This window comes from Ornithorhynchus anatinus, chromosome 11 (assembly GCF_004115215.2).
Source record: "Ornithorhynchus anatinus isolate Pmale09 chromosome 11, mOrnAna1.pri.v4, whole genome shotgun sequence".
Classification (NCBI taxonomy): domain Eukaryota; kingdom Metazoa; phylum Chordata; class Mammalia; order Monotremata; family Ornithorhynchidae; genus Ornithorhynchus; species Ornithorhynchus anatinus.
In genome coordinates this window covers 8,358,604-8,386,294 of record NC_041738.1, presented here as the reverse complement: position 1 = coordinate 8,386,294, position 27,691 = coordinate 8,358,604, and the positions used below count along the sequence as shown (strand labels likewise).

The window sequence follows — 27,691 nt, the reverse complement described above, 5'->3', positions numbered from 1 at the left end:
GGCTACACTTTTCACGCTTAATAAATATCATTATTATTATTATGAAGCTCAAATTTCGGCTGCAAAAAGTCAGTGTGGCTACACTTTTCACGCTTAATGAATATCATCATTAAGAAGCTCAAATCTCGACTGCAAAAAGTCTGGCTACACTTTTCACGCTTAATAAATATCATTGCTATTATTATGATGCTCAAATTTCGGCTGCAAAAAGTCAGTGTGGCTACACTTTTCACGCTTAATGAGTATCATTATTATTATTATTATTATTATTAATAAGCTCAAATCTCGGCTGCCAAAAGCCAGTCTGGCACTACTTTTCAGGCTTGATAAACACCATCATTATTATCGTTCTTATGAAGCTCAAATTTCGGCTGCAAAAATGCAGAGCGGTAACACTTTTCAATAGCACCGAGGGCGCGAATGAAAGGCGGGTTGCGGTCTCTCTGGGTCTCTCTTGTCTCTCTGTCTCTGTGTGTCTCTGTCCCCCCGCCCCCCTCCCCGGGAGGAGTGTTTCCCTGCGCCTGCGCAGTCCCGGGCCGCTCCGCGCCTGCGCACTCCGTCCTCGCGTCGGTCCCGGGCGCCGCAGCGAGGGCCGCCCCGCCATGGGCAAGAGCCGAACCAAGCGCTTCAAGCGGCCTCAGTTCTCCCCCACAGGCGAGTGCGTGACGGAGGCGGCGGCGGCGGCGGCGGGAGACAAGGAGGACGGGCGGGAAGACGCGCCGGCGGCCGAGCTGTTGGACAAGGTGAAGCTCCAAGCGCGCCGCCGACGGGTGGGGGGTGGGCGCGCGCTCCCGTCGTGCGCCCCGCTTCATCCTCACCCTGGCGCGCATGCGCGGCGGTCCCCCCCCTCCCCCGGGGGCGCGCCTCGCTGACGCCGCGCTTCTCTCTCTCTCTGTGTGCGTCCGTCCGTCGGCCCGCGTGTGCGCGCACGCGCGCGCGGCCGTGCAGCTGCAGCACCCGAGCGCCGAAGTGCGGGAGTGCGCCTGCGCGGGCCTGGCGCGACTGGTGCAGCAGCGGCCGGTCCTCCCGGCCCTGAGCCGCCGCCACGCCGTGCGGACCCTCGGACCCCTGCTGCTCGACCCCAGCCTGCCCGTCCGAGAGACGGCCGCCGGGGCCCTCCGGTGAGTCCCGTCGTCCCGTCCCCTCCGACGCCCCCGCTCTGCCCCTTCCCCCCCCCATTGCACTCCCCAAGCGCTTAGCCCAGCGCTCCGCACCCACCCGGGGAGCCCCCACTTCATCCAGTAGCATTGCCTGAGCGCTCCCTATAAACTAAAAATAAATTGCGGTGTTTATTAAGCGCCCAGCGTGTGCAGAGCGCTGTTCTGAGCGCTGGGGGATGCAACCATAATAACGGTGGTATTGGTTAAGCGCTTACTGTGTGCACAGCGCTGTCCTGAGCGCTGGGGGATGCAATAATAATAATGGTGGCATTCGTTAAGCGCTTATCAGGTGCAGAGCGCTGTTCTGAGTGCTGGGGGATGCAATCATAATAATAATGGTGGTATTGGTTAAGCGCTTACTATGTGCAGAGCACTGTTCTGAGCGCTGGGGGATGCAATAATAATGGTGGTATTGGTTAAGCGCTTACTATGTGCAGAGCACTGTTCTGAACGCTGGGGGATACAATAGTAATAATGTGGTATTGGTTATGTGCATACTATGTACAGAGCACTGTTCTGAGCACGGGGGGATACAGTAGTAATAATGGTGGTATTCCTTAAGCGCTTACCATGTGCAGAGCACTGTTCTGAGCGCGGGGGGATGCAATCATAATAATGGTGGTATTGGTTAAGCACTTACTATGTGCAGAGCGCTATTCTGAGCGCTGGGGGATACAATAGTAATAATGGTGGTATTTATTAAGCGCTTACTATGTGCAGAGCACTGTTCTGAACGCTGGGGGATACAATAGTAATAATGTGGTATTGGTTATGTGCATACTATGTACAGAGCATAAGACTGTGAGCCCCACGTGGGACAACCTGATTCCCCTGTGTCTACCCCAGCGCTTAGAACAGTGCTCGGCACATAGTAAGCACTTAACCAATACCAACATTATTATTAGAGCACTGTTCTGAGCACTGGGGGATACAGTAGTAATGATGGTGGTATTCCTTAAGCGCTTACCATGTGCAGAGCACTGTTCTGAGTGCTGGGGGATGCAATCATAATAATAATGGTGGTATTGGTTAAGCGCTTACTATGTGCAGAGCACTGTTCTGAGCGCTGGGGGGATGCAATAATAATGGTGGTATTGGTTAAGCGCTTACCAGGTGCAGAGCACTGTTCTGAGAGCTGGGGGATGCAATAATAATGGTGGTATTGGTTAAGCGCTTACCACGTGCAGAGCGCTGTTCTGAGCCCTGGGGGATGCAGTAGTAATAATAATGGTGCTATTGGTTAAGCGCTTACTATGTGCAGAGCACTGTTCTGCGCGCTGGGGGATGCAATAATAATAATGGCATTCGTTAAGCGCTTACCAGGTGCAGAGCACTGTTCTGAGCGCTGGGGGATACAGTAGTAATAATAATGGTGGTATTTGTTAAGCGCTTACTATGTGCAGAGCACTGTTCTGAGCGCTGGAGGAGATACAGGGTAATCAAGTTGTCCCATGTGAGGCTCACAGTCCTCATCCCCATTTTACAGATGAGGGAACTGAGGCACAGAGGAAGTGAAATGACTTGCCCACAGTCACCCAGTTGACAGGTGGCAGAGCCAGGATTCGAACCCATGACCTCTGACTCCCAAGCGCGGACTCTTTCCACTGAGCCACGCTGCTTCCCTAAGAGCTTAGTGCAATGCTTTGCACATACGTGGCTCAGTGGAAAGAGTGCGGGCTTGGGAGTCCGAGGTCACGAGTTCTAATCTCAGCTCCGCCGCTAGTCAGCTATGTGACCATGGGCAAGTCACTTCACTTCTCTGTGCCTCAGTGACCTCAACTGTCAAATGGGGATTAAAACTGGTAGCCTCACGTGGGACAACCTGATTACCCTGTATCTACCCCAGCGCTTAGAACAGTGATCTGCACATAGTAAGCGCTTAACAAATACCAACATTATTATTATTATGCACAAGTGGGCAACAGGTAGAGACCGTCCCGGCCCTGGGACGGGCTCACAGTCTAAACGGGGAAGACAGACGGCAAAGCAAAAGAGACCTAAAAAAAACACGACAGCATCATCAAGATATGATCAAGGAGATATATACCTTATTAGCATACTAAATAGGGAAATTAATATATACAGATGAGCACTGCCGGGGGGAAGGAGAAGAAATGCGAGGGGGAGGGGTGAGGGAGGAGAAGGAAAGGGGGGCTCAATAAATGTGATAGAATGCATTTTTGTTAATGCTGTGTAGATCTCTATTATTCCGTTGGTCTTGATGATGTCTGTGCCAGACTACTTGTTTTGTTCTGTTTTGCTTTGCTGTCTGTCTCCCCCGTTTAGACTGTGAGCCCGTTATTGGGCAGAGAATGGTCTCTATCTGTTGCCGAATTATACATTCCAAGCGCTTGGTACAGTGCTCTGCGCACAGTAAGCGGCTCAATCAATACGATGGAATGAACTATAATAATGACGACCCATTCATTCCATTCCATCGTATTTGTTGAGTGCTTACTGCGTGCACAGCACTGTAATAATAATGGTGATGATGACATTTGTTAAGCGCTTACTATGTGCCAAGCGCTGTTCTAAGCGCCGGGGAAGATACAAGGTAATCAGGTTGTCCCACGTGGGGCTCACAGGCTTCATCCCCATTTTACAGAGGCACAAAGAAGTTAAGTGACTTGCCCAAAGTCACACAGCTGAGAAGTGGCGGAGCCGGGAGTAGAATCCACGACCTCCGACTCCCAAGGCCGTGCTCTTTCCACTAAGCCGTGCTGCTTCAAGCTGTACTAAGCACTTGGAAAGAACAGTTCAGCAATAGAGATAATCCCTGATGATGGCTTAGTGGCTAGTGCATGGGTCTGGGAGTCAGAAGGTCATAGGTTCTCATCCCCGCTCTGCCACTTGTCTGCTGTGTGACCTTAGGCAAGCCACTTCTTTTCTTTGGGCCTTAGTTCCCTCATCTGTAAAATGGGGAATTTGCTTGTAACCACTTAGGACAGTGCCTGGCACATAGTAAGCGCTTAGCAAATGCCACAGTTATTATTATTATTATAATGGTATTTAAGCGCTTACTATGTGCCAGACACCTCTAGGCTGTGAGCTCATTGTGGGCAGGGATTGTCTCTCTTTATTGCTGTGCTGTAATAACTTGTCACACAGCCGACAAGGGGCAGAGCTAGAATTAGAACCCATGACCTTCTGACTCCCAGGCCTATGCTCTATCCACTGCACCAGTCCACTTCATCTCTAGACTGTGAACTCATTGTGGGCCGGGATTATCACTCTTTATTGCTGTACTGGACTTCCCCAAGCGCTTAATACAGTGCTCTCCACACAGTAAGCACTCAAATACGATTGATTGAATGAATGAATGAGATATAAGCAAATCGGGGTGGACACAGTCCCTGCCCCATATCATTTGTATTTGTTGATCACTTACTGCATGCAGAGAACTGTGATAGGAATTTGGAAGGGTACACTGTAACAGAACTGGTAGACATGTTCCCTGCCCACAGCAAGTTTATAGCCTAGAAGGACTCCCCCCCCCCCCCAGATCATGAGACTAAATCTGCTCTCCCCGGAAGGAATTGAAGGCTTAGTTATTCTGACTGTGTATCCTCTTCAGCATTTTTGGCATTAAGCGCTTGGAATATGCCAGGCCGTATACTAAGCACTGGGGTAGATAAAAACTAATCAGATTGGACAAAGTCCCTGTCCCAGCGCTCTTGGACTGTGTCCAACCTGATTGCCCTGTATCTGCCTCAGCGCTCAGTACAGTACCTGGTAATAATAATAATGATGGTATTTATTAAGTGGTACCCACCCCAAAATCATCCTAAGTGATGGATTAATGTACAGTGCCCCCCTTCTGTACCAAATTAAGGATTACAGACCCTTGCCTAGGTTGTATATGTTTCTACTTGGACCATAACATTTGATCAGAGAGTGGGACATAATATTGCTTCTTTATTCCTCCTGTAGAAACCTCAGTGCCTGCGGAGGTTTTGAAGTTTGTGATGATATGGTTACCAAGGACATTATGACCCCCCTTATTGCACTTTTAAAAGAGGTGGGTGGACTTGCCGTGTTTGATATACTGAAGATTAGTCATTTAAAAGTGAAGTTATTTAACAAATAGATTATGGTTCCTGGTTTCTAAAGGTGGGAAATATGCACCGTGTCTTTTTGTGTACTATTCCTTCTTTTTCCCCAGTGGTATTTGTATGCAGAGCAGAGACTTTGACTATCCAGTCCTAGTACTAGTTCTAGAGCACTGTACTAAGCTTGGGAAAGTACGGTACGACAGTAAGCAGTGAAATTCCCTGCCCACAACGAGCGTACGGTCTTGAGGATAAAACACCTTGTGTTTTGCGTCTGTTATACTTTCCCAAGTGCTTAGTACGGTGTTTTGCAAGTAGCGGATATTCAAAAAACAGTGGTTGATAGATGGTGGTTTGACAAATCTTTTCGAGGGAAGAGCAGTAGGGTGTCCATCCAGAGCCCTTCATTTATATAATAACCTGCATAAGGTATTAACACATTGTCCTGGCAACCAAAAACTCATATTTATTCCTGCTCTTACAGTTAATCCCAAATGATTGTTCAGGGCAAGCCTCCCTCCTTTCTTCTCCCCATTGTTTACCTCTTAAAGAGCTTCCTCCCTTTAAATTATGTCAAACAGTGGCAAGCTAAATTGGTGTTCAGATTTCCAATTATAACAATAGTAATCGTATTTATTAAGTGCTTACTGTGTGCAGAGCACTGTGCTAAATGCTGGGACAAAGTACACAGGTGGGAATAATTATTACTTTAATAATAGTCGTGGTTTTTAAGTTCTTATACTGTGCCAAGCACTGGGGTAGAAAAAATACAGTTAGGTGAGATACAGTCCCTGTGCAGTGGGGTTCACAGTGTGAGGAAAGGGAACTGGTATTTAATCCCCATTTTACAGATTAAGAATTCGAGACACAGAACTGTTAAGTGACTTAAGCTCACTCAGCAGGCAAATGGAAGAGCTGGGATTAGCACTTTAGTCTTCTTGACTCCTGGTCCTGTGTTTTTTCCACTAGGCCATGGTTTTTGTAGTAATCAACTAATCCAGTAGGATTTAAAACTTCTCATCCTCATTTGACAGTGCCCGGCACATAAGCGCTTAACCGGTACCATAAGAAAAAATTAGCCACGTTTTCATGTTTGACCATAAGCTATTGCTAAAACTGCAATTAGAATTACAGCCTTCCTGGATCTCTGTCAAAACTTCATCCTGCACTTTTATGCCCAAAGCTGGCCATTTAACTTTCTCACCATGTTCCTCGACTGATGATCCCTCAATACTCTGCTACTGGTCTAATATAGCCTCAGGAGCTTTACTAAAGAAAGTGAAATAAATGTAGAATACATGCTATCTCATATCCTTTTAAGCTTCCCGAGTTATGGGTGAACTGATTTTGTTTCCTGGAAAGTTATTGAATTTCACCTCAGAGATATCAATGCAGGAAAATCATCTTACTCATTTTTTAATTGAAAATGACAGTTTACCGCATCCTCCTTTCATGAAAACTTGTCAATATTTTAATTGAAGTTCTACATAGGTAAAACTGGAAATTTGATCTGGATGTAATACTGTGGTGTCTGAGCATTTGACTGGCATATTAACATTTGTAATTATTTAGTATTTCCACATCTTTGTTGTGCCATTGGCGGTTTCATTTAACTTGACTTCCCCCAAAATAGCCTTCTAATCACGATATTTGGTTACAGTGTAGCGTCGGAATGGATTCCAATGGCGTATCTTCACGGACCAATAAAGATTCAAACAAAAATTATATCGAAGACATAGCTAATGAGGCCGTGAACGTGCTTTGGAATGTTTGGTGAGACCCTTCTTTCTACTTGTCTTCCCACATACTGAGCTTTATGTGGAGTAATTGTTTGTTCCCCAGTTGAGGTTCTGAAATATGAGTGTACTTGTTTATGTTTATGTGTAAATAGAAGCCCACCTCTGGCAGGAAGTCTTTCCAGGTTAACTTTTCCCTCCCCTTGTCCTACCAGTTGCAGTCTTTTAGTGTGCCATAGTGGGTTTTCATTCAGGATAGAATGTTGTTAAGGAATTAGAAGCATTTGTCCTACACAGCAAGCCTGTTTGGATATGGGGGGGCCACAGTGACAGAAAAAGACAGTTTCCACTCCTGTACCCGGTATCAGATACAGTGGGTAATGTAATACGTGTTTTCCGTAACGCAGAGTTCTGCAAAAATGCAGTCCCTCTGCCCTAGGAGAACATAGGTTTTCTGCCTGTTTTCCTTGTTTTGATGTCTGACTCCCCTCTTCTAGATTGTGAGCCCATTGTTGGGTAGGGATTGTCTCTATTTGTTGCTGAATTGTACTTTCCAAGCGCTTAGTACAGTGCTGTGCACACGGTAAGTGCTCAATATACACGTTTGAATGAATGAATGAATTCTCTCTCTTTTTTTTAAATAGTATTTGTTACGTGCTTACTATGTGCTGGGCACTGTACAAAGTGCTGGGATAGATAAAAGCTAATCAGGTGAACACTGCTCACAACCTTAATCCCCATTTTACAGAGGAGGTACCTGACGCACAGAGAAGTGACTTGTCCATGATCACACAACACATCTGTGGCGGACCTGGGATTAGAAACCAAGTCCTCTGACTCCCTGACCCGTGCTCTTTCCAGTAGGCCACACTGCTCTAGGCCTCTTTTGCCTTCCCTCAGTTGTGTGTCAGCCTATGTTTCTTTGTCTCCCCCTTTAGATTGTAAGTTCCTCAAGGGAAGAACCTGTTTCTCATTCTTTTGGAATACCCTAAGGGCAGTGTTTGGAGTAATGAAGCTGTTCAATAAATACCATTAAATAGGATTGTATAGGATTTTTATGTACTTTTTAGTATTTACATTTTTATTCTTTGTAAATGAAACTACAAAATGAGAGCAACTGTCAATCATCAATTTTTATTGATGTCTCTTTAGAATACAGGAGGCAGGTAGCATAGCCTGGTGGAGAAACCATGGGTTTGTGAGTAGGAGATCTGGGTTCCAGGCTTGACTCTGTCACTAGCCTGCTGTGTGCCTTTGAATGAGATGTGTCACCTGTCGGGGGCCCAAGTTTCCTCATCTGTAAAGGGGGAAAATAGTCACGATAATGTTGTGAGAATGAAGTGCAGTCAGTGATGAAAAAAGGCTTTGGAAGAGTCAAAAACATTATTCAAATTTGAGGTATTTTTAAGGTAAAAAGTTCTGCTCTTGCTGCAAAATGCTAGTCAGTATAATTTGGGGCAAATTATATAAACACGTAAGCCCCAACATAGCACTACTGAATTGTGAGAGACTCATTTGTAGTAACATACTGCTCTGAATGACAATTCTCTGTGGTTTCATTATAAGGAACCAGAAACAGAATGTAGCATGAGATTTTACTGATTTAGTCGTCGCAGCAGCAGCATTTGAGAACCCACTTGGTGCGGCGCATTCTACTGAGTGCTTGGGAAGTACAAAATAAAAAAGTGACACCGCTTGCCCGCCAGGAACTTAGGCTCAATTGGGTAGACAAACATTGCTGCCTCTGCCAATACAAAATCATGTTTCTCCGCTTCCAGTGGGAGAAGTAGGCTTAAAAACATTTGTAACTAGAGTGGGTTACGTTCAAATATATATGTCTTCCTTCACGGTGGAAGTGTGGCTAATCAAACTTTTTCTCTTTTCTTTAATTTAGTGAATGCAGTAGCCAAGCAGTGTCTATATTCAACAAGGAAGGGTGTTTGGAGCTTGTAATGAAATACTTAAGTAGGTTTTCCACCAATGTTGAGTTGGCCATTTCTGTAGGTAAGTGGAGAAAAAGTAATGAGTGTGTGTAAAAATATAAATTTAATCAGAAAACTTGTGTTTGAAACAGTAATGATACTTCTGCACTGCAGTTTCATTCTGGGGGGGTGGCGTTTTTTGTTTTTGGTTTGTTTTTGTAACATCTGACATACAGAGTCAAGGATATTCTGAAACTTGTTTTCATTGCCTCTGTCTACTCCAAATGCAAGTGAAAAGTGAAAATCACTGGACTGGTTTTTCATACTAATTCTTTGGGTTGTGAATTTGAAAAAAATCCATGTGCTTTTAAAATTTCGGATCCTTGTTTTGCATCACTGAGTGGTTGTAAGTTTAGTTCCTTGATTTTTTTTTTTATAATGTTAGTTCAAAAAACTTCAAGGCAGTGCACTGTGTGTTTGCTATATTGTTTGTCTTATTGATTTAACTCTCTAGCACCGTGTGTGTTTAATTTGTAGCTTTTGGTAAAGTGGTAGATTTATATCTTTTTTACTTAGTAAACCCTGTCCCATTTATCTTTTTGTACTTTACTTGGGTTATTCATCTTTTTATTTTGGGAGAGGACTATATGATTATCTTTTCTTGCCATCTATCAATAGACCACATGGGGCTCACGGTCTTAATCTGCATTTTGCAGATGAGGTCACTGAAGCACAGAGAAGCAGAGTGACTTGCCCAAGGTCACACAGAAGACAAGTGGCAGAGTACTAGAACCCGGGTCTTTCTGACTCCCAGGCCTGCACTCTATCCACTAGGCCATGCTGCTTCTCTAATGTTGGTTTCCCAGAGTTTAGTACAGAGTTCTGCACTCAGTAAGAGCATTATAAATGTCATCATTACTACAGATGTCTCATGTCATCCAAAATACCCCTACTTTCCATTAAGGTCCTACCAAAATCAGGAGCTAAGAGGCCCTGGAGCTGTTCTCCAGTGTTATATAACATCAGGCCCGAGAAAAGGATGCACACCTTCAGCCATAAACACATGTGGCTTGAAAATGTATGAAAGGTTCAGGGATTTTCCACTGGGTTGCTGGGTTGCGACAGTTCAACCAAGGTGGAGCTTGGTTAGGAATGATCGATTTTTGTTTGTCTCCACAGCATATTGTTTACAGGCAGTAACAGAAGACAATCCAGACCTTCTGAAGTCTTTCACCGTTTCAGCAATGCAGGTGCTTGAATCGGCAATGCTCGATCCCGACAGTTCAATGGAGCATATCCTGCTGAAAACATTGGTGGCAGGTATAATTTAGCTGTAATGGGACGGTAGACCTGTATGGAAATTTGGAACATGTAGATGGATTGGAGATTGGAGTGATATTTTTCCCTGGGCTGGACTTTCATTAGCCAATAATTAAGCTGTCGATGTGCCGTTAAAATGCAGGATTTACAGAGGTCACTCCTTTCATATTTGTTTTTTTGCGGGGGGGAGGAAGGGAAGTTATCTTTGGCTGGAAACTTCAATATTGTTTCCATTCCTAGGGATATGCAGCTTTCTAGTATGGACTTACCAAGAGACTGAGCTTCAGTAATTTTTATGTAGAATGATTTTTTTCTAAATAGGAGCTGAAGAAGGCAGAGTTTGGCTAGTAAAATGTAGGCTTTAGTGGCAGTAATGGTCTCAGAGCAAAACAGATTGTGTCCTGGTTTTGAGAAGTATTTTGTTTTTTGAATTCGGAGTTTCTCCGTAGGGGCAGGGCAATTTGATGCAGTATTTTTCTTGTTTTCCCTCCAGAATAATAACTGTGGTATTTTAAGTGCTACCATGTGCCAAGCACTGGGGCAGGTAGAAAATCAGGTGGGGCACAGTCTAAGCGGGAGAGAGAACAGGCATCTGTCCTCATCTTTCCCTTTCACCCTGGCATTATGGTGTCCTTCGGTTATTTTTCTCCAAAGGCATTTACCAGGCGGGGTCACGTACTTTGTCACTCATACCAGCTTTCTTCCAGGCTTAAATTTGAAGACTCGTCTTCCATTTAGATTTGAGTTCTGAATGCCTGAGGGACAGTTGGTTCAGGCGGAGCTTGGACCTCCTTCAAAGATTGTCTGTCCCCAATGTTCCCTAGGTGGTAATGGATCTTCCCCCAACGCACACACACTCCCCCTCTCCACCATCATCTCACACATACGCAGGGACCCAGAGCTCTGATTGCCATTTGTGCTGTTCATTTGGCAGTGGCAGCATTTTGGGGAGGACTACCCTCAAAGTCCTTCCTTTAGGAGCTTAAGCTGGCCACCTCATATGTTTTCCTAGGTCACTGGATGGCCACAACCAGGACCACCAGCTCCTCCCCAAATCCTTCTTTCAACCTAAATTTTTGTCGCATGAATCCCAATACTTCTGCATCTGGCAGGGAGATCATACGGCGGCCCTCTGGAGGGTCACAAGCAAAGCTAATTTTGGGGCCTTTTGATCACCATTACCACCCGCTTCTGCCTATCCCGAGTGGACCTCCCCCATCCTTGGAGTAGAAGCAGCATGGCGGAATGTCTAGAGCATGGGCCTGGGAGTCCGGAAGGTTATGGGTTCTAATCCCGGCTGCGCCACTTGTCTGTTGTGTTGACCTTGGGCGAGGCACTTCACTTTTCTGTGCCCCAAGTACCTCATCTGTAAAATGGGGATTAGGATTGTGAGCCCCAAGTGAGACAAGGACTGTGTCCAACCTGATTACCTTATATGTACCCTGGTGCTTAGAACAGTGCTTGGCTCATAGTAAGCACTTAACAAATGCCATCATTATTAAGAAGACACTTGAGGTACTTGAGGAGATTAGATTCGTCTACATTCTGAATGAATATTTCTGACATTATGGTATAAACAGAAATGTCCCTTGCTCTGTGGATGAGCCAGAATCATAAGCCCTCACATAACTTGGCAAGGAAAACACTCTTTTTTCTGTACTGGGGGAGAGAGGAGATGCTGAATAACCTGGAAAATGTAGGGATCTCACATTAACATTTTCAGCCTGGCTGCCTTCCCTAAAACGATTGAAATTTTAGGGTAAGAGGATCCACTGGCTTGTGTGGAAACTGCCTCTACAGAAGAATTCCATGAATGAATCCGTCGTTACTGATTCTCAACTTTTCCTGGTCAGGTACCGTTTGGAATTTAAAGGACATCATTCCGTCCAGGAGTCAAGCAGACACCATAAATGCCCTTTTGAAGATTTTTTCTGACGTTTTGGAAATAGATGCTGGTGAAACAGTTATTAAGATGAAGAAAGCTGAAACAGAAAGGTTAAAAGCTGCTGCAGAGGTTGAAGCAGAGGAGGAAAAGGTTGAGGACATGAATGAGTCTGCTTTGAATGATGATGATGAAATGGAAGAGATTCCCCACAAAAGAAAAGTCAGAAGGAAAACCTTCATTTCAGATCTACTGCCAGTAAGTCTGATGCATAGTTTGATGTCCAGTGACACTGTGTAATGATTTATGTGCTCCAAACTGTATATTCTCATTCATTTACAAAGTCAGTATTGCTTAAAAAGAGTGCAGTATTGGGAATTGGCCGCTTTATACACTTAACAGATGGAGGGCATTAATTTCTCCTTTCTTGTCAATAACTCATCATCAGTGGTGGTTATTGCGTACTTACTGTGTTCACAGCACTGCCCTAAGCACTTGGTAGATTACAACATAACAGTTAACAGACACATTCCCTGCCCACAAGGAGTTTACCGACTAGAAGGAGACACAGACATTAAGGTAAATTTATAATAACCTAAAACTATGTACATAAGTACCATCCTTATGGGCAGGGAATGTGACTGTTTAGGCTTGTAATGTAGGTTCCCAAGGTACAGTGCTCTGCACACAGTAAGCACTCAATAAATATGATTCAGTGAAAGTAAATCTGTTTTTTTGAGCAGCAACTATATCTTGAGTAGTCATTTTAAAAGAACAGTGGCCCTTGATATTCAGAATTCTGCCGTATGTATATAAAACTAGTAGTTTTATTTTCAATCTTTTCAAGAAATTGTACATTGCATCCTTATTAAGAAACAAAGAACACGTGGCTTGTCAAAAGCAGTGGCCTGTGCACTCTTTCCAGGAAAGCCTTTCAAGTAGCTGGGGCATAAAAGCACAGGGCCCCTGCTTAAAAGTCTGTGAAAATCCTTCTCTGTGCTCATATTCTCACAATATTGCGAGACATACCCAGGTTAACCTGCCAGCTTTAGAAAGAGTGTGGTGTCCTGGCAAGGACGTGGGTCTGGGAGACAAAAAACTTGGGTTTTCAGGACCTCAGGCAAATCACTTAGTAATTTTTGCCTTGGTTTTCTCAGTATTGAAAATGGGGATAATAATACCTGCCTCTCCCTACTTCACAGGGATGTTGTGAGGATAAAATGAGATAATTGAAGTGAAAGCACTTTGGAAAAATAAAGGCGCTCTACAAATTCAAGGTATTATTGTTATTTATCGGCTTTTGCCTTCAGTCAAAATTCACTTAAATAGGCCTTGTAGACAGGAAGTAGCATAGCACCAACCAACTCAAGCACTTCATAATGCCAGGAACCCTTCATATTTGAGGCTGTAAACCTGCTTCATGGCCCCAGCTGCTTCTGCCTTTCTGCTGTTTTTTTTCCTATTCCCCCCCGACCCCAATTCCAGTGAGAAAACAGCCAATCTGGATTCATCTCAAGAGCTTTGCCATACTTTTCCAAGCGTTGAGAGTCTGTTGTTTGTGTTTGTAGCCCACTGACACGGAAGTGAAACAGACAGTAGCCTTACTGGCCGCTCAGCAGACTACCCTGGAGATCATCGTCAACATGTGCTGCAGTGAAGGTAAGTCTTCGTCTCCTTGGGCGTTCCTCGGCCTGTGCAGTAGTGAGGCGGAAGAACGGCTTAGTCATGGGCTTTCTTGGATTTTTCTGCTGCCTGCGTGGCGGACTGTTTTTGTGCCCAGATTCTTCGGATGACGAATGGGAAGAACTCTCCAGCAGTGACGAAAGCGATGCCGTTATGGAGAATTCCCTCAGTGAGTGCGGTGGGCAGCTCATGTCTCCACTTTGCCTCTCCGCTGAGGTGCTCTCTGCTCTAACCAACTCCCTCATTCCGAAGAAGGTATTTCATTCCAAGATCTTTGTGGGAGCGGTTGAGGGCTTGAAAAGGTGTTGATTTTATGGGTTCGACCCAAGGGGCAGGTGTAAGAAAGCCGGTCCCTTCGGATTTGCCCCGGGTTGATGAGCTGGGACAGCAACCAGACAGGTGCCCCTTGAAAGACCTCAGTTCAGGGCCACTCAGCCCTGTGAGGCTTCCATTTCCAAGGAACTGGGGGAACGGAAACTCAATTGTGACTCTTTGGTTTAACCGTTCTAATGGGGGAGAAACAGTAACTTGAGAGTCCAGCAGCCCCACAAGTGTAGTCCGTGTTGCCTTGTAATTCCTTGCTCATGTGCCTTTTTGTATCCCCTAGATTTTTGAGAAAACTGCTTTTCCAAACAGCGAAGCAGTTGACATCTGTTCCAGCAGCCCTGCATGGAAGCCATTGCTTAAAAAGTAGGAATTCTGCTACTTTTAGCATGTTTGTCACTGATTACATGCAGTAATGGTTCTTTAATGAGAAGATAAAAGATTGGCCATTTTTCAAATGAAAACCAGACCCTCTGTCTGCATTTCACGAATGAGCTGCCCTAGTGAGATCTCAACCTGTCAAATCAGTCGCTTCCAAAGCCAGCTCAGCTTCCGTTGTATTTACCGTGGAAATGCGACTTCCCCAAGACGCTTCTGTCACTGTCACAGATTGAGCCTGTCCCTTCACTTCGCCCCCCCGCTCTCGAGTCCAGCTGTGTACCTTGAGGTAGACTCTGTATTCTTGTCACTCTTTGAGTAACCGGAAGGCCACGTGTTGGTCCCGGGGTCGACCGACACTCTCCTCTTGTTGTTTCAGGATGAACACAGTACAGTGTAGAGCGCTCACGTGCCTTCAGAGTATTGTGTCTGTGTTGGATGCGGATTGTCTCGGAGGGGCTCCGGCTCTGCAGACACTTGCTCAGCATTTATCCCAACTCCTTTTTTCTCAGCCAGGTAAATGTTTTTGCAGCTTAAAATGTAGCAAGGTGAGAAAATGAGCAAGGATTTTGCTTGCCGGAAGTGACCGTTAGCGACAACTCAGTCTGCTGGTAGATTTTTTAATTTCCCCAGCCTGCAAAAATGTTAACACTCATGGGGGATATTTATTAAAGCAATGAACTGGAGTCATCTAAAAATTACATGGGGAAGCAGCGTGGTCTAGTGGAAAGAGCACAGGCCTGAGAGTCAGAAGACCTGGTTTCTAATCCCGACTCCACCACTCGCCTGCTCTGCGACCATGAGGAAGTCCCTTCAACTCTCTGGGCCTCAGTTTCCTCCTCTGTTCTCCCTTCTTCCCGAATCATGAGCCCCCTGTGGGACAGGGACTGTCTGACATGATGATCTTGTTTCCACCCCAGCACATAGTACAGTGCTTGGCTTGTAGTAAGCACTTAACAAATGTCACATTATTACTACTAATTTTCTGTTTTATTAAAGGGGTTTCTCCCTCCACTTTTGACTTCTTTCAGATTGATTTACAAGGCAAAAATAATGCTTCCAACAGTTTGGATTCTTGTCAGTTTTTCATTCCTGTCTCCCGCCTTTACATTGCAGTAGCTGATCCCAGGCACAGTTGTACACTGTTAGGGATTTGTCATTTTGTACTCACAAATGGCCTAACTAGGGATCATCACCTGGAATTCAAGATCCCCTCTGTTTGGAAAATTGAGCGTCTTTTTGGTTGGGGGTGGGTGGAGAAATCCTCTTATGAGCCTCTCGGACTTTAAAAAGGACCAGGTATAGAGTGAACATTGTCCTTTTTGAAATCTTTGAGGGCTTGGTACTGCTCTTGATGTAATGGCAACCATTACCAGCTCTACTTGCAATACAGTTTTTGAGTTAATCTTTTAAAATGGAACTACACCTAAGATTTATTTTTCTTCCCATTGATACCTGAATTGCAATGATTCTGATCCTCAGTATGTTCATCATTCAGTTGAGGGGAAAGGTATTCCATATAAGGTGGCGTAATTGTTCTAAGAAAATAATTTCAGAAAGGGTTATGTGCATCGCTCAGGGAAACGCTAATTCCCCTGGGTTTCTCCACCATGGCAATTCCTACCTCTTTGCCCCTTCAGTCTCATTTGTTGGCTCTTTCTCGACCTCTCCTGCCTCATTGTGTGTGTCCCATAAATTTTTGTTATGGGTCCCTTTTCTCACACTCCAATCTCTCCCAGAGTTTGTTACCAAGGGGACTTTGAAATTGACCTCACCAGCCCCAAACTCTTGTTCTGCTGGCATCTTAAATGGATCATCTCATCATCTCTTTCAAACCTAATCGTCGTCCTCATTTCCCATATCTTCCCACAATACACATCCACCCACCTTGACTCATGACCCTGTAACCATTTTTGAATTTTCACTTTTAACCCTCACCTTTTACCTGCCTCTCGATTCTGATAGTTCTTTCTCTATTATATTTCTGTCCACCTCCCTGATTCAAGCTCCTGCCTGCCCCAAAGCAGATTACTGTTTGAGCTTCCTCGTCACCTCTCTGCCTCCAACTTCACCCTTCAGTCTGGACTACTAAACTCCACAGCCCAAATCATCTTTCTGAAACATTCTGCTTCTATCTCTTCCCTTCTCAGAGACCTCCATTGACTACCCATTTGCCTCCTCCGTATTGAAGAAGCATTACTGATCATTGGCCTGGGGTCTGCTTGTGAGCTCTCTCCTCACTTATTCACCTGCTGTTCCCAGCTGTTCTGTTCTTTCCCCAAGCAAACTTTCTCAGTGTCCCTTGGTCTCGGCTGTTCTGCCTCCAACCCCTTGCGCAGACCCCTCACCCCCTGCCACAACCTCACCTCCCCTTCACTTCCCACCTTCAAAGCCCTTATCAAATTGCATCCCCTCCAGGAGCTGGTCCCTTCCTTTTCCTTCTCTGGGTCATTTTCTCCCAGCTAACACCTCAATCCCTCTGCATTCCTATGCATTCACAGCCGCCCACGCTATTTACCTACCTATGGACATATATTACTCTGCTATTGAAACAATTCTTATTCACAAATCCATCTTAAAGCCACAGTATTTATGTATTCATCGACATATATTACTGTACTATGGAAGCAGTTCTCACTTACCCATCTTAAACTATTTGCTTTTCCTCCTGTCATTTTATGTCTTGTCTCGCCTGTTGTCTTGTAAACATCCTGAGGGCTGATGACTTTGACTTTAATTTGTGTTATCTTCCAGATGCTTACTACAGTATACTGCACCCAGTAGGAATTCAATAAATGCTATTGATTGACTTTTAATTACAAGGAAATGAGGCACTTTTAAAGAGGCAGCTTTTTTTTTCTTTTCAAACTGAAAATATTCAGAAAATGCCTGCCTGATAAGACTGCATGGCATCTCAGTTACTGTTAACAGTTGATGCAATTGCGTGCATTTTTTCCCCCAGCAATTTCTAAGGGGTATACACCCGGACATTGAGATACAATTGATAGAGGTGCGAAAGTAAGCCTACAGCCTTTTATTAGGACAAGGAAGCCAACCATTCTAGATTAATTGATTCTAGATTGAATGTCTAGATGAGTGAGATTAGGAAGCCTTCAAATTCAGACTTCAAACTGCATGCCAAAGAAGGCAGAATACCCCAAAGAATCATTTAAACAGGGAAATTATCCAAATGCCATCACAAACTGTTTTATGCTTGCAAAAGGAGTACCGGGGCCACTGTTGCGCCATCCTTCCAAGCACTGAGGTTGTGGTGATGAGCGTTTTTGGTGTTTTTTTTTTAAATGCTATTTGTCAAATGCTTATGTACTAGGTACCGTACAAAGTGCTGGAGTAGATACAAGCTAATCAGGTTGGACACAGTCCCTGTCCCACAGAGGGCTCACAATCTTAATCCCTGTTTTACAGATGAGGGAACTGAGGCCCAGAGAAATGAAGTGACTTGCCCAAGGTCACACAGCAGACAAGTGGCCGAGCCTGGGTTAGAAACCAGGTCCTTTGACTCCCAGGCCTGTGCTCTTTCCACTAGGTCATGCTGCTTCTCTAAGCCTGTGCCTGTGCAGAAAATGGGAACTGCTGTTGTAGCCTAAGGGCCACAGGGAAAATGTCAGACACGCAATGATTAGACTTTTGTGCACTGATACTGCAGTAACTCTTCTTTTGCTTTAGCTGCTTTCTGCAGAAGCAAAGAAAAAATGATTGAAGATGGCATTTCCTAAGAGTTTTGTGTTCATGCTATTTTTTTCTGATTGCAGGTTTTACTAAAAACACTGAATTCCTAGAAGCCATAAGCAGCGCTTTGAGGGCTCTTTTGCAGACGATGGCATCAAAGAATATTTCTCAGGTGAGATTTTAATTTCTTTTGGGTGACCTAGAAGCCGTCTCAGGAATTCAGAACCCCATTTCAGGCCTCTGTACTCAAGTATCTGGTTAGTTGGGTTGAGCTAGTTCATTATTTGAAGATTTAAACTGCTGGATCCTTCCAATCTGCAATCTGCTTCAGAATGATCAGTTGTCCTGCAGAACACAGCCTGTCTCTGCCTCGGGCTCTGGCTGGTATTTGCTCTCTTTCACTGGCTCTGGTGCTTATCCTTGTGATAGGTTCTGTATCTCTTGTGGTTCCTCTGTCAGGTAATGACTAAATAAATGTCTTTTGATCTTGCTTCCTATTCCATTCTAAGAGGGGGAAGAGGACATTTCTTTCTTCATTTTCCCTCCTTTCTCCTCTCTTTCTCCTTTAGAACAACAGCCCTAGGAGAAGAGGGATGGTCTCAGTGGCCATCTTGGTTGTGATGAGAAATCCAGGAGAAGAAGGGAGGGTAATTAAAAGGGAGCTGTACCATCCAGACTTTAAAGGGATTGCTGGAAGGAGAGAGAAAGCAGAGGAGCACGCATTCCACTATGTGCAGAGCCTCTTGTGACTGGGATTTCTTCTGAACAGCTGGCCATTCAGATTGCTTCCTCTTCCTCATCGCCTATTGAACACACAGCAATCAACCCATCAGTTGTATTTATTGAGTGCTTACTGTGTGCAGGGCACTGTACTAAGCACTTGGATCCAGCACGTACCAGTCAGTCATATTTATTTAGCACGTACTATGTGCAGGGCACTTTAAGCTTGTTGTTGAGTGGAAATATGTCTGTTTATTGTTGTATCGTACTCACCCAAATGCATAATATAGTGCTCTGCACCCGGTAAGCACTCAATAAGTACGACTGACCAACTACTAAGCGCCTGAGAGAGCACAGTATAACAGAGTTGGTAGATAGGTTCCCTGCCCCCAATAAATTTATAGTCTAGAGCAGGGGACAGACATTAAAATAAATGCAGCTAACTGTACGAGGCGCTAGGGAGGGTATGGTATTTATTGAATGCTCACTTAGTGCCGTGTATAGTACTGAAGGCTTAGGAAAGTACACGCGAAGCAGGAATCACTGCTTCTACCCGGAGAGCTTGCAAAAGACATCAAGAGCCACATTCTCCACCCTCAAGGCACTTGCAGTCACATTGGATCAAGTTGTCCAAATTGTCGGTTGAGGGTGAGAAAGATATGAACTCCACTTGGCCTAAATGCATCCAGTCAAAGTAGCGCTCAAAAAATACCACTGTCCCATCTGACAACACTATCCTCCTCCCCCGTCACTAAGCCCACAACCTTGGCATTATCCCTGACTCTCCACTCTCTCCCAGTTGGCCACCCTGTCTGCCGCCAAATCCCATTGGTTTTTTCTCCACTGTATTTCCAGAACTCACCCCTTCTTCTCTATCCAAAAAACCTCCGTGGAAGTCGAGACCTTGGTCTAAGCCTGGTTTGCCTGTGGCATTGAGCCTCCTCGTTGAGCTCCCTGTCTCTCCCCCACCATCCAATCTCTGCCATCTCTAGTCCATACTTCACTCTGCCACCCAGATCATTTTTCTAAACCGTCATCCTGCACGTGTCTCCCGGCTCCTTAAAAACCTCCTATTCCTCTCTACATAAAGCAGAAACTCCCAATTGTTGTCTTTAAATCACTGTCAACTATCACATCTCTCCCTTCAGCTATTCCAGTTTTTTCTCCCACGACACCAAACTCACACTCTTCCTTCCTACTAACTGTGCTTCGGTCTCATCTGTCCTGTCACTGTCATGTGACTCACACCTTCCCCTGTGCCTGGGTGCTCCCCTTTTTGCCAACCTTCATATGCAGTGGAGTGTAGCTCCCTCCACCTTCAAAGCCCTTCCACGCTAACATATCTGCCAGGAGGCCTTTTTTCTTCATGTCCCCTCACCTTCCACCTCAGCCCTTTGGCCCTGCTTGGTTACTTAAAGTCCTTATAAATCTCTCTCCTTTCTGCTAGCCTGTAAACTCCTTGAGGTCAGGGATTGTGTTTTCTCTTCGGCATCCTCCCAGGCACTTAGTACAAGGGCTCTGCACCCAGTAGGCATTCAGTAAGTACTTTTTTTGATAATGATCAATTCGTTATCCAAATGACAGTGTCTGAGCACTTATGACCCTTGATGCTGGAGACCACCGCATAATCGCCTCTGGAGGATTACGTGCTTCTTCAATCCGTCGTTCATAATTAAAGTATTCAAATGTCTTTTCTGCCAAGGATGCCGGTCTTTCCCTTAGAAGCATGCAGCCTAACAAATACCTTCCGATTAAGTCTTGTATTTCTCATAAGCTTTTGGAATGGCTTTAGACACAGACTCATATACTCTCTCCTTTTTCTTTCAACAGTGCATGACTCCTGAACAGCTGATGACCCTCTGTGAAGCTGGTATTCATAGTGACAATATCGGTGTTAGAGTAAATGTTGTCAGTATCCTAGGAATCACTGGCAGTGTCCTGTCGAAAGAAGATGGAACAGCTGAAACCCTCCAGGTGATAAAGTTTTTCCTTAAGTGATTTAGAAAACTTAAAATTCTAATGAATGACCAGATGTGTGAGTTTTGTTTGTTTTTTCTCTGGGCAGTAGGGGAACAAGAAAAATGCGATTACCTAATACATAGCTATTCATTATTAGATTATGAGAGTATAAAATCAGTATTTTAGAACAGTAGGAAAGAGAATGCTGTGTTTAGAATCTTTTCTTGTTTGAAAATGCAATAGTGATAATTGCATTCCACTTTCCTCCAAATACTTTTCATTTGCAGATGGCAGCAAATGATCAATTCATTTTTTATGACTGAGAAATAGAAATGTTAGTATGCACTTCTTTTAAAAGATGTCATAAGTAAAATAACTTCCCTTGGTTTTAATTCGCTGTTTTCCTGAGCACTGGCTTTCTTTAGATCTTAAAAAAAGATGAGGTATTTTTTCATTTTAGAATTGTATGTGAAATTCCATGCCTCTGAATTACAACCTCCCCCTGTGATAGTAGTATTTATTGTGTCCTCACTATGTTCAGAGCACTGTACTAAGGGCTTGGGAGAGTAAACTGCAACGGTGTTGGAAGACATGTTCCCTGCTCACCAGCAGCTTACAGTCTAGAGAGGGGAGACAGACATTAAATTTGATTATGTATATGTACAAAAGTGTTTTGAGGCTGGGGTAAATACCAACAGTTTAAAGGTTAAAGATCCAAGTTTACAAGCCACCCAGAAGAGAAAGGGAGTAGGGGACAGGAGGGCTTAGGAAGGCTTCTTAGAGGAGATGTGATATTAAGAAGGCTTTGAAATGGGGGAAACTGTGGTTTGTCATATATGAAAGGGAGGGAGGTCCAGGACACAGGGAGGAAATGGGCAAATGGGTCACCAGCTAGACAGACAAGATGGAGGTCAGCTGAATAGATTGGCGTTGGACTAGTTAAACGTGTGGGCCGGGTTGTAGTAGGAAATCGGTGAGGTAAGGTAGGAAGGGACGAAATGATTGAGTACCTTAAAACCAGGGGTAAGGAGTTTCTGATTGATGCAGAGGTGGATGGGCAACCGTGGAGCTTTTTGAGGAGTGGGAGTCAGGATCTGACCTTATTTTAGAAAAATCATCTGGGCAACAGAGTGAAATAAGGACCTGAGTGGGTAGAGGCAGGAGGCTGAAGCATTAGTCAAGGTGGGATGTAATTAAGTGCTTGAATCAGTGAGGTAGCAGTTTGGATAGAGAGAAATGGCCATATTTTAGTGGTGTGTGTGTGTGAGAGAGAGAGAGAGAGAAGGTGGAACCAACAGGATTTGGTGAAAGATTGAATTTGTGGTTTGAATGAGAGAGAAATGTCAAGGATAAATGCCAAGGTTATGGACTTGTGAGATAGGGAGGGTAGGGATGGGAAAGATGGGGAGGACAGGGTTTAGGTGGATAGGCAAGTTGTGTTTTGAAAATGTTGAATTAATATTTGTTGGTGTTTCAGACTATTGGAAAATTTCTTCTCGAAGTTGCCATCAAAGATTCTTCTCTCGTGGTGACTGGAGAAGCTCTCGATGCCCTCTTTGATGTTTTTGCGGATGGGAAAGAGGCCGAAAAAGCAGCGTTCCAAATTAAATTGCTTTCTGCTCTGAAAGCCTTCCAACCGGTTTTCAAAATGAAGGTAAGAACTAGCTTATCTCATAGAAATACGGCTTAGAGATTGAACATACAATGTGAATAACGCTTAGCCACTCCATATGGTTTGAGGCGCATGTGTGTTAATACCTTCTAAGTCGCGGGGAAGCGGGTAATTCAGATGAATATTAATCCTTTTAGCTAGAAACATGGAAGATCATGTGACTGTGGGCAAGTCACTTAACTTCTCTGTGCCTCAGTTCCCTCTTCTGTAAAATGGGGATGAAGGTTGTGAGCCTCACGTGGGACAACCTGATTACCCTGTATCTCCCCCAGCGCTTAGAACAGTGCTCTGCACATAGTAAGCGCTTAACAAATACCAACATTAAGATCATGGATGGTGGGAAGCCCAAGATCCTCTAATATCCTACTTCTTTTGGAAATGGAGCAAAAGTTCAATGAACTTGTCTTCAGGGTGGGCTCCTAGATTTGAGTGGGAAAGTGGTGCTGACAGTCAATGGTTTTGAGCACTTACTGAGCGAAGAGCACTGTACTGAGAGCTTGGGAAAGTAAAATACAACAATAAACAGGTACATTCCCTGCCCATAGCAAGCCTACCATCTAGAGGGAGCTGTGCCTTGAAAGTGCATCATCAGAAGAACATCCTGGGCCTTTTTTTAAAATTTCATACTTTACTATTTCTCTTCCTCTCGAGGACAGTTTTTGTCTATATTCAGTTCAGGTTTTGTGGTGTTCTGTCACTTTCTGCAGCTCGTACTGCTCCCTGCTCTGTGGTGGCAAAAGAAATGGGGCACACTTGGGGAAGGAAGCAGGGTTTTTTTTGGCAGGGATAAGCTCCTCTTAGCCCCTCTCCCAAGTGTATGACACCTTCCATGACACTTGTGGGCTATTTTTGTGCCATTTCATAGTAGGGTTGGCTTTCCCTAGGGCTGTTCTAAAAATGGTGGCGTAAGTGCTGTGGAGGGTTCGTGTGTGTGTGTGTGCGCACACGGGCTTGTGAAGGTTCAGAGACAGAAGGATCTAGGAACTAATTCTCTGAGAGGAGGCCTCATGTCTCCCTCCCTTCAAGCCATCTCAGTCAGTAGCACCATGGTTTGTTAATAATTATGGCATTTGTTAAGCACTTACTATGTGCCAGACACTGTGTTAAGCACCCCCTCAGGGGGCAGAGCACAGTCCTGATGTTGGTGGAAGTAGGAGACCCTCTCCGAGCTCCTTCTGAGGTGAGGAACTACATGAAGCAGGCCCCCTTTTGTACCTGTTGGTAAAAAAAAAACAAAAAAACACACCCACCAACCCCTGAAGCCTGGAGGGTAAAATATGAGTAAAATATGCCCAAGTGGCAACAAGATGAAATTCAACTGGATTTGAACTACTTAACTGGAGAAGATGAAACAGATTAAGCTACCAAGAGAAGATCAGTCCATTTCTGGTATTTATTGTTTACTGTGTGCAGAGCACTGTAATAAGCATTTGGGAGAGTACAGTAGAACAAAGGAAAGTGCAGACCATCTTTTTTCCTGGATGATGCATTCATTCACCCATCAAGAGGTCTAGGTGACCTCACAGTTCACAGTTACAGGTCAGTCATGGTTCTAAGCCAGTACCGATTTGTTCTGGGAAGGGAGTAGGTCTGCCAACTCTGTTGTACTCTCCCAAGCACTTAGAACAGTGCTCAGCACATATTGCTCAATAAATGCCATTGCTTAATTCTGACCAGGAGGTAGGACTTTGGTCTTGGCAAGAAATGGTTGAACTGATTATTAAAGGAAGACACTGAGACAGAAAATGTTATATTTTATCCCACCTTCCATGAAATATTCTTAATTCTGATCTTAAATCTCGATATGGGCTGTCAGTTTGCTTTCTCGGGAAACGAAAATTTTGTCAGGTTTTCCCCTTTTTAACAGTTTGCCCTGGGTTTTTCAGGGGAAAGAGAATGGCCACATGTAAGACTGACATTTATATTTTAGTGTTAGGTGTTAGCTATTTCTCATTAACAGACACACACACACACGACAAACTTAATATGGAATTCTTAGAAAATCTAGAAATTTTTAATGTTATTACTCTGCCTCTTTTCCCCCAACACACCCAGTACTTTGATTACATTATAGGTCTTGACTCAATTCCACATGCCTTTAAAACATAGACCACTTAAAAATACTTTTTAGCATTGAGACTGTCTGTCTGTGCTCACTTAAGGGGAAGCACCCCAACCCCAACCAACTCGTCTGTGAACTTTTTTGGGTAATATTCTTTCAGTTAGCTTGGCAGGAAATAACTTTCTCCACTACAGAATGTTAGCTAAGTCTGGGTAGTGTGACGACCATTTTCATAAAGTGAAAGGATACTCTCCCAGGTGCCTAGTTCAGTGCTCTGCCCACTATAAATGCTCCACAAATACCGCTGATTGAATGATACCTTCTTTTTCATGAAATAATACTGAAGACCCCCAAGAGAGTTTATTCTCTTCAAGAACGAAAGCAGTGTATTACCGGGTTATAGTTGAACCCAGTAGTTCATATTAAGAAGCATTATACAAAAGGAAATGAGAGTCCTGCTAAGAGCATTTCCTTGAGTGTTTTGGACATAATTTCTAGTGCAGATATTGAAAAGCAGCATGGCGCATTGGATAGATCATGGGCCTGGTTGTCAGAAGGTCAAGGGTTCTAATCCCAGCTCTGCCACTTGTCTGCTCTGTGACCTTGGGCAAGTCACTTCACTTCTCTGTCCCTCAGTTACCTCATCTGTAAAATGTGGATTAAGACTGTAAGTCCCACGTGGGACAACCTGATTAACTTGTATCTACCCCAGAGCTTGGAACAGTGCTTTGCACATAATGAGCACTTAACAAATGTAATTATTATTATTATAATGAATCTTTCTGATTGGGCTGTCCAGACCAGTGGTGGGCAGGACACGGCCTGTGAGCCAGATTGATCGATTGGGACCTGGCCAGTTGATTGATTGGCACATATAATATATGCACAGTGGGAGGATGGAACTCCTGGCTCAGAGCCAGATTGGCACCATGGAGGAGGGCCGAATTCCAGCTGCTTCTACTTCTTAAACATTCCCCTTTCCTTCCCACCCACCATCTCTCTCAGAGACAGCTGGGAGAAGTGTCCAGGTCCCAGAAGCTTTTAAAGCCCCTGCTTCTCAAATTCCAAATTATCCTCCAGCCCTGCCCCGAGGGGTAGCATATATTGGAGGTTAAAAGCTGAAACTGGATGCAGGATAATGTCCAGATGGCCCCAGCAGTCTGGATTTCCGTTTTTCCTGGATTCGAAGCCACGTTCATATTATCTCACGATCCATTTCAGGGATGGTACACAATCACTTTCGTAGGTCTTATTTCAAAATGCTAATTTTAAGTTTTTCCGGAATGGTACCCTGCCCCGCAAAAGTAGAAAAATAAGAACTGCCTAATACATTCTAGCAATTCAAAGAATGCATTGTTAAATGCATTACGACAGTAACACATTTATAACTTGAACAATTAATAGTGGATTGAATTATGATTTTTTTTTTTACTGCAGATGCGAAAAGAAGGAAGAGGAAAATACAGTACAGATCAATTATGTGTTCTCGATAATGTGAAAATGAATTTAAGAAGATTCATTGTGTACCAGGAGACTGTAGAAAAAAGACTGACTTCTTGAAAACACCCAAGACTGACTTGATTCTTAATATTTGTCTTGATAGTTTCCACACTATCTATTATATTAGAAAACCAAGTGTTCCGCTTAGACTTTAACATTGCCTCATTCTGGAAATGAGACTTGTTTGAACTGGATGCTGCTTATTAAAAAGTCAGTGTTAATTTAGCATTTATTAAATATTAGAAATGTACAGGGACTTCACTACCACTCTGAAAGCTGCCTCTGCCTTGCTAAAAAATTTTAATTATAATTCCATCGGAAAATACAACAATCTCAGGTGGTTCATAAATCACAAAATGATCTTGTTTTTTAGATGAATTTTATAAAAAGGAACCTAAGTAGAGTGTAGAAATGCAAAGGAATTAATATTATTTCCTGTTGACTTGAAAATAAAAAGAAAGTTTCTAAACCAAAGCCTTAGGCCCATAAAATGGGATATTCTTATTATGTTCTTTTTAACAGAAGAATTTGGGGTCATAAATTGGTTGCAGTGACAAAAATCATGAAGTTCTGCTAAGGAGGAACCTGCAGAGATGATTAACTGTGATATTCTAAATTCAGCTGTTTCCCTTAATGTGATTTGGTCACAAATAAAGAATGGAATGTTATGGAGAATATACCCCTTCTTTTTTGAAATGATGTTCAGGGTTTTCTAATGGTTTTGATAATGCTGGTCTCTGGAGAAAGCAGTTAAAGTTTATAAAATACATTCAAAATACGTATTCATTGTCATTTGCTAGTTTTATAGCTATACAATGTGACCTAATTCTTTTATCTTTGTTTTCTTTTTAAATAGAACTTCTCACTATGCAGTTCTTTCATGTGTAGTTTGGGGTAAAATGTGTAATGGTTAACCAGCCTGGTTATCAATCATTCTCAATAAAGATTTATGAGAGAATTTATTTCCCCTAAATATCATTTTTCCCCCATATACATCTGCCTGAATATTATATGCTGAGTACTTCAGACTTACTGCATGACTGAAATAAATTTCCGTTGTAATATTTTTGATGGAGCCTTCCCCCAGAAAAGTTTTCATTCCCTTTTTCACACATTCTTTGGTTACATTTGGCTTCTTTTCCGCATAAAAATGCTTTCAGAGTGTGATGGTTTCTAAGGAATAAAATTTTCAAAAAAGTTGTTGTCATTGGTGCTTTTGCTGACATTTAACATAGATTACTCTCCCAAATAGTCTCCCATTCTCCCTGTTCTTTGCAGAGTTCTACATTTACTTTTCAGTGTGGTGAAGTTCGTAAAATAAAGATTAGATGCCCTCTGCTTTTATCTATCATTCAGTCGATTGATGGTACTAATTGTGTTATGTAAGCGCTTACTGGGTACCAAGCATTTTGCCGAGTGCTGGGGTAGATACAGTAAAATCAGATCCCACATGGGACTCACAGTCTAAGCAGGGAGGAGTAAAGATATTGAATCCCTATTTTGCAGATGAAGGAACTGAGGCACAGAGAAGTTAAGTAACTTGCCCAAGATCACACAGCAGGTGAATTCTGGGGCTGGGATTAGAGTTCATGTCCTCTAACTCCCAAGCCCATGCTGTTTCTTGAAAAATTGGT

General features: G+C 43.7%; 1 protein-coding gene across 2 annotated transcripts; it reads left to right on the top strand.

The window, feature by feature from the left end:
- Positions 1–563: 563 nt before the first annotated feature.
- On the top strand, positions 564–27,254 carry HEATR3 (HEAT repeat containing 3). 2 transcript variants are annotated; one of them, XM_001507514.5, is made up of 15 exons: positions 564–743; positions 949–1,121; positions 5,091–5,178; positions 6,870–6,982; positions 8,840–8,949; positions 10,047–10,187; positions 12,041–12,327; positions 13,638–13,728; positions 13,850–14,007; positions 14,360–14,442; positions 14,834–14,970; positions 18,228–18,316; positions 20,695–20,838; positions 22,301–22,477; positions 25,995–27,254. In XM_001507514.5, exons 1-15 carry the CDS (start codon positions 603–605, stop codon positions 26,115–26,117), a joined length of 2,055 nt encoding a protein of 684 aa, XP_001507564.2. In that variant the 5' UTR covers positions 564–602; the 3' UTR covers positions 26,118–27,254. The 2 variants fall into 2 exon arrangements, with proteins under 2 accessions (XP_001507564.2, XP_028931529.1); XM_029075696.2 differs by lacking the exon at positions 949–1,121 and having other exon boundaries at positions 705–743.
- The last annotated feature ends 437 nt before the right edge of the window (positions 27,255–27,691 follow it).